Here is a 6,778-nt window from a genome sequence, read left to right as displayed (position 1 = left end):
AAGATCACTTCCCTCAAAGAGTTGAAATTCTGGAGGGAAGATAAACAAGAAGCATAAAAAACAATTGGTATAGTGTGTTGGATGATAATGAGTGCTATGGAATAAAGAAAAATAGAGCAGAGTAAAAGAGAGAGGAGTGGATGGTAATTTTAAGCAGATGACCACAAAGAAGGTGACATTTAAGAAGGGAGCTGGCCAAGATTACTAACCACATTTGAGGGAAGAGCATTTAAAGCAAAAGGAAGAGCCAGTACAAAGGTCCTGAGGCAGGAGCTTATATAGTAAGTTTGAAGAAAAGCAAGGAGACCAGTGTAGTTGGAAGGGGTGGGAGAGAGAAGAGATCAGAGAGGCAGCTTGTGTAGCTGTGGTGAGAGGACCTGCCAGAGCATGCAGAGCCTTGCAGGCTATAGCATGGTTTTGGAGAAAGCTAGAGATCACTTGTATTGGGCTAGCTAAAAGCAGGTTTGCCTGTATCAAAAACCTTCTTCTTCCCTGTCTTCTACACTTAAAACTTCAATGTACATTAAAATCACCTGTACCTTATTAAAATTCACATTCTGATTTAACAGATATGGGGTAGGGCCTGAGAGTCTGCATCCTTAAAAAGCTTCCAGATGATGCCAGGCTGCTTGCTGGTCCATAAAAATACTTTGAATAATGAACATAAAGTTCTGGGAGTACTGAACTCCCGGAGTACTAACTCTCCATTAGCTGTCTGCAAGTTTTTTTTTTTTTTTTTTTTAGTTCCCTTTGAACCTGAAAGGATCACCTCACAAGGTTTCTGTCCATACTTTCATACCAGTCATGGCTTCCCTCACTATTCACCGTCCTATCTCCTGGCTAGTAAGAGCACGGTCTCGGGCTGCCTTGAAACATAAGGCAGATTGGCTGCTTTCATGTAGGATATTAAAAGTTTCTAGGGCCTCTTCCATGCTACCATAAAAGCTCTGATTCTGAACCTCAATCTAGAAAACCCTGCTGTGTTTCTTGGATGATCATTTCACTCTTTAGCTACACTTGTGTCTCACTCCAATTACTCCAGGACCTCAGATTGGTCCTTCTGTTCCGGTTGGTTCTATACCTTGAGTGATACATCTGCTCTGTAAACTAGGCCTGAGGTTCCTTAAGGACTTTGGAAATGTCCTCTGGGAGAAAAGGCACTCGACTAACTCTTTGTCAACAAGCTAGGCTGATATTCCTAAGAACCAGTACGTAATTGACAGCTGCAAGCCTGGAAGGACTGGCTCTTTGTAAATAAAAAGCACAGAAGATGGAGTCACCCTTCTGTCTCTGACCGTGTAATCTCAGGAATGCTTGTGGGTATCCCTGAACTGGTGTTTTCCCATCAGGAAAATGGGAATAACAATACTTCTCTCATTAATATAGATAATGTATCTAAGGCATTTGGCCAACTGCCTGGCACATACGACAATCAGGAAATACTAGTTGCTATAATTTTCTAAATCACTCTGAGGCCTGGTATTATTTGGAACCCACCTCGAGTTCCCTGGAGTTAAGATATCAGAGTAAGTCTCTCAGCAGAGGCATACGTGATGAGACATGGAGGTCGACAGCAGTTTCATCACGATGGGTGTCACAAGAGAGAACTGCAGGGGCAGAAGGTGTTCAGAAAATAGACGATGGGGCCAGGACGAGACGGCTGTCTTCGGAAGTCTCATATAGGAGGGTCAGATGTGTTCTGAGACCCTGGGGCGGGTCAATGGGAAGAGATGAAAGGGCAGCACACCCCGGGCCGACGTCCGTGGAAACCTAGCAACAAGAGCGAGTTGGACTGAGTGGGGTGTGTGTGAGCCCGGGGCTCGTGCGCAGCCGCGGCGGCGGAGCCAATCACTGGGCGCAGCGGGTCCTCGCGCGACGGTACAGTCGTGCAGTCGTGACGTCCGCGGTTGCCATGGAGAGGCGCGCTCGGTAGGGACCGCGAGCTGACGCCAGGGGCCGCAGGGTCAGAGCGTGGCTTTGAAGCCGGGTCCGCTTCCACCATGAGCGGCCGAAGTAGAGGTCGAAAGTCCTCCCGTGCCAAAAGCCGGGGCAAAGGCCGCGCCAAAGCCCGAGTCCGTGCCGTTCCCGACGACGCCCCGCGCGACCCGGACCCTCCACAGTGCCAGAGGCTCGGGGAGGACACCAAGGCGGCACAGGTGCAGGCTGGCGCGGGTTGGGGTGGTCTGGAAACCGCTGCGCCCGCGTCGCCCGCGTCGCCCCCGCAGCCCGGGGAGGAGGCTGCCTGCCGGCTCCCGCTGGACTGTGGCCTCGCGCTCCGCGCCCGAGCTGGGGACCGCCGGCTGGCTGCCACCAGGCCCTGCCCGGGGAAGGCCGCATCTCTCTCAGAGCGCCTGGCAACAGACACTGTCTTCGTGGGAACTGTGGGAACCGTGGGAAGGCCGAAAAATGCCCCCCGCACTGGGAATCGGCGTGGCCCTGCTGGGAAGAAGGCCCCAGAAACCTGTAGCGCCATGGGGAGGGGACCTCAGGCTATAGCTGGTGGGAAGCCAAAGAAAGGGGCGGCTGGGGAATGTACCCCCGTCTCAGTAGTGGAGGAAAAGAAGGTGGTGGAGAAGGATGCAGGGTCAGGCCCCCCGGCGACAGAAGGCAGCATGGATACTCTGGAGAACGTCCAGCTGAAGCTGGAGACCATGAATGCCCAGGCGGACAGGGCCTACCTTAGGCTCTCTCGCAAGTTTGGGCAGCTGCGACTGCACCACCTGGAACGAAGGAACCTTCTCATCCAGAATATCCCGGGCTTTTGGGGGCAAGCTTTTCAGAACCACCCCCAGCTATCATCCTTTTTGAACAACCAAGATAAAGAGGTACTAAGCTACTTGAACAGCTTGGAGGTGGAAGAGCTTGGCCTGGCCAGATTGGGCTACAAAATCAAGTTCTACTTCGGCCGCAACCCCTATTTTCAAAATAAGGTGCTCATCAAAGAATATGGGTGTGGTCCTTCAGGTCAGGTGGTGTCTCGGTCTACTCCAATCCAGTGGCTCCCAGGTCACGACCTCCAGTCCCTTAGCCAGGGAAACCCAGAAAACAACCGTAGCTTCTTTGGTTGGTTTTCAAATCACAGCTCTATTGAGTCTGACAAGATTGTTGAGATAATCAACGAGGAACTGTGGCCCAATCCCCTGCAGTACTACCTTATGAGTGAAGGGGCCCGTGGAGAGAAAGGAAAGGAGGGCAGGCCAGGTCCAGCAAAGCAGCCAGTGGAGACCCCTGAGCCTGGGGTAAACCAGTCCAACTGATCCTGCACAAGTCTCCATACTACCTCCTGCTGGACCTGTTCCTGGCTGACTACATGTGTGTTTGGCTCTTTGCCCTCTCTTCATGTTGGCCTCTCTGTACTATAGCCCATTTGGACTTTAGTTGCAAGAATATGGCATTTTTGATCTCGTTCTTTTGCCTCCCCATGGCCTACTTGCTTTTTTACAATGGTGCCACATGCAATGGGATTTCACCCCTGCTGTTTGTTATGTTAAGCACTTATACATCAGCTGTGTGCCGCCTTTCTCTACATTGCCTAGGCCTTGTTCTTGGCTCTGATCTTTCCCACTGTCTTTAACATGGACACTCATGAGTCATCCTCCAGGAAGGCCAGAACAGACTCAGGCTCTGATACTTCACAGCCAGTCATTTGCTGGGCTTCATGTTCATGCTGGCCATGCATGTCGTCAGTGGCAAACTTTTCTGTTGCCACTGCAAAATGAGGCCAGTGTACAAGGCATTGGTCATCAGCCAGAACGTATTGCTCTGTGGGTCTTGGGGCACCAGTCAAGATACTACCTACTTTTATCTCCAGCTCTGGCTTGAGGTCTGTGCTGCCCACCTGCTGAACATCCAGCAGAATGGCATTTGACTGCTAGGCATGGACGAGGTCAAGGGCAAGAAGCAGTATGCCATGTGTTCTCTACCATCATGTCTCTTCTTGCCTGTGGACACATCTCCTGGTGAACCTTCTTCAGGGTCTGGCCAAACTTGGTCACTGTCAGGTCATTGGGTTTTGTCTGGGTTGCGTTGGCCCCAATTGACTTCCTGGTCAACAAGAACCTCAAGAACTGCCTGTGAACCCAGGCACCATGCCAGTGCATGAGCCACATATCTGCACTCCCCATACTTCCAGGAACCCTACTGGCGGCCAGACTGATGGGCGGGTTGGTATGTGTGGCCCAGTGCTCACTGTCATCATACTGTGGCTACAGGTGAGGGTGGGGCTACCTTTGTCAACTAGGTACCTTTATCAGCATTCCTTATCCTCTCCTAAAATATCAGAATGCTGGGGAAGAGGAATTTCTTAACTTTCTACTTGACTTCATCTCACATCTTCATACTTCAGCTTCCTCACCTCCATCTTAACTTCCCTCCAACTCTGTTTCCCCCTTTCTTTCCTTCCTTTTCTGCTACTCTCCTCTTTTTTCTTTTCTCCTCCCTTTCAACTTTCCTTTTCTTAACCTTTCTCTTTTTTTTGTTTCAATAGTACCATATCTCAGAAAAAAAAAAAAAAACAAGAACAGGATTTTCTATACACAGTTAGGGAGATAGCTGGGAAGTTGGTGTGCACACTCACATGCTAGACTGAAATAGGGTAGAGGAAACCAGAACACCACTTGGTCTGTGGTCAAATGCTGGTCCTGACCTCCTTGGCTCACTATGCAGTTTTGAAGTTGGAACCCCTTTTATGCCTATTCATCTGCTAGAATTAGAAATCCCAAGGCAGCAGTGTTACCTACTCTTGCCCTTTTAAAAAAAAAAATTTTATGTGTGTACCCCTTAAGTATCAGGGGCCTTCTGCTGTCCTTTGTGGTAGTCTCAGTCACCTGGATGCTCAGAACCCAGCTTTTTCACTTTCAGCAGACTTGTTCTCTTTGCCTTCAAATCCCATAGGAGTAGGCTTTAAACTCCAGCATGGAGGATCCCAGGCCATGAGTTTGGGCATGGGCAGACTCTGTTCTAGATCTTTAGGTTATTTCAAGTGGATGTGCAAGCTGAACTGAGCCCTTCCTGCCCAGGCTTGTCTGTCCTCTTTCCCCCTCATCCCTGAGGGTGGGAAGTAAGACTAAGTCTATACCTGCTGTCCCCCTAACTTCCCTTACCTTATGGAGGACCTCATCCTAAATTCTGCAGTAGAGTCATTGACTAAAGTTGTAGTGAGAGGATGCTAGGCAGGAAAATCAGCAAAAACGTAGAGTAGGCATGAACTACTGTGGAGTGGGCCTGAAAAAGCAGGAATGGTTTGAGAAACTGCAGGGATTTCTAATTCCTCCCCGTAATGGAGGGGACAGGAGGAACCTTTCTCAGGGTTAGGAAAGAGGAATTAAAAGGGTTGTTGGTAAATAGGTTGCCTAGGCAAGGGTGGGTCCAAAGTTGTGTTCAATCTGTATCTTCATTAGTGTCTTTATTTTTGAACCACAAAAACCAAACCCAATATTAATTTGTATACTTTTTCTTGGTTTAGATGTGGCCTTGTATATGTGGAAGATGAATGCTATATGCTGCACATTTCACCTCTTAAGTAAAATGTTAACCACTTTTCCTGTTTTTGCCTCATGGCAAAAGTGAAAATAGAGTGGTTCAAATCTGCTTTAAAAAAGAATCCCCCACCACCCCCCCCCCGGGCGTGGTGGTGCATGCCTGTAATCCCAGTGGCTCGGAAGGCTGCAGCAGCAGGAGGATTGCAAGTTCAAAGCCAGCCTCAGTGAATTTAGCAAGGCCCTAAGCAACTCAGTGAGCCCTTGTCTTTAAATAAAATATAAAAAATGAGCTGGGGATGTGGCTCAGTGATTAAGCCCCTGGTTTCAATCCCCGGTACCAAAAAAATAAAAATAAAAACCCAAGCAACCAAACAATAAACAGTTTTGCTCTTTGTTATGGACATTTTCAGACACAGGTGGAGAGGATGGTCCCTGGACCTTATGTGACCATCACTTAGCTACATCCGTTGCCTATTGTGATCAATCTATTTTTGTGTGTAGCTCCTTCCACCTGTATTGTTTATTTAAAGTCCAAGGCACCATGCCAGTGTAACCAGGACTACTTTGGGAGATTGGGACTCTGGTAGTGATAGTTGTGGGGTGTGCTATCATTATCACAACAAGTCTGTTTTTTTGCTTTTAGTATTAATGAAATGCCAGAAATGGGCCTCAGAAATGAGTCTTCAGAATTAACAAGGGGTCTGAAAGAGAGATGAAGGGATGCTCTGCATCCACAGAAGGATAATTCTAAAACTCTTTCAAAGACTCCAGTATAAGGTACTTACTTGAGATCCTTCGCCATGATATCAATCTTTCTTGTTTATTTGTTCTTTTCCCTGTGTAACTTGGAGATTTGTGCAACTCTTAGGATTGTTATTGGCTTATCCTGGTCTCATAATTCTGGTCTTGGAAATGTAATTTGGAAATTGTTGCTGTGTTCTGTGAAAATAACCTCCCCAAAGTAATCACTCACTGGTTGTTGTACTTGATAATTTGACACCCTGGTAATAATGCAATTATTTCTGTGTTCCTAAACAGCATAAATAGTTGTAAGCTTATATGCATGATGGAAAAATAAAATCCTTTATCTCTGTTATATTTCTTATTTGCAAAAAATAATTGGGAGGTTGTTAGGCAGAGCCTGGGCAGTTGGGGGATATATACATTGGCCTCTGTAAGTGATTCCCAGGCCTTAGACTATTGTTTGACTAACTACAAAAATGAAAAAAAAAAGATTCTAAAATCTTTCCCAGAGATTGAGATACTGTGGCTCTGAGAGAAGGCCAGGTAGTCTTGGT

The 6,778-nt window shown here is 47.7% G+C and overlaps 1 protein-coding gene across 1 annotated transcript; it reads left to right on the top strand.

Annotated features, from left to right (window-relative positions):
• Window positions 1-1,919: 1,919 nt before the first annotated feature.
• Window positions 1,920-6,568, top strand: TSPYL5 (TSPY like 5). Its single transcript, XM_079145112.1, has one exon. The coding sequence runs from the start codon at window positions 2,001-2,003 to the stop codon at window positions 3,255-3,257; it is 1,257 nt and encodes a 418-aa protein (XP_079001238.1). The 5' UTR covers window positions 1,920-2,000; the 3' UTR covers window positions 3,258-6,568.
• Window positions 6,569-6,778: the final 210 nt, after the last annotated feature.

This window comes from Sciurus vulgaris, assembly GCF_902686455.1.
Source record: "Sciurus vulgaris genome assembly, chromosome: 1".
In the NCBI taxonomy this organism is placed as follows: domain Eukaryota; kingdom Metazoa; phylum Chordata; class Mammalia; order Rodentia; family Sciuridae; genus Sciurus; species Sciurus vulgaris.
Note: the sequence above shows the minus strand (reverse complement) of the source record. Positions and strands in the feature narration are given on the sequence as shown.

Excerpts from the sequence above, each read along its gene's own strand:
- TSPYL5 (XM_079145112.1), top strand. The coding sequence starts at position 2,001 with ATGAGCGGCCGAAGTAGAGGTCGAAAGTCCTCCCGTGCCAAAAGCCGG.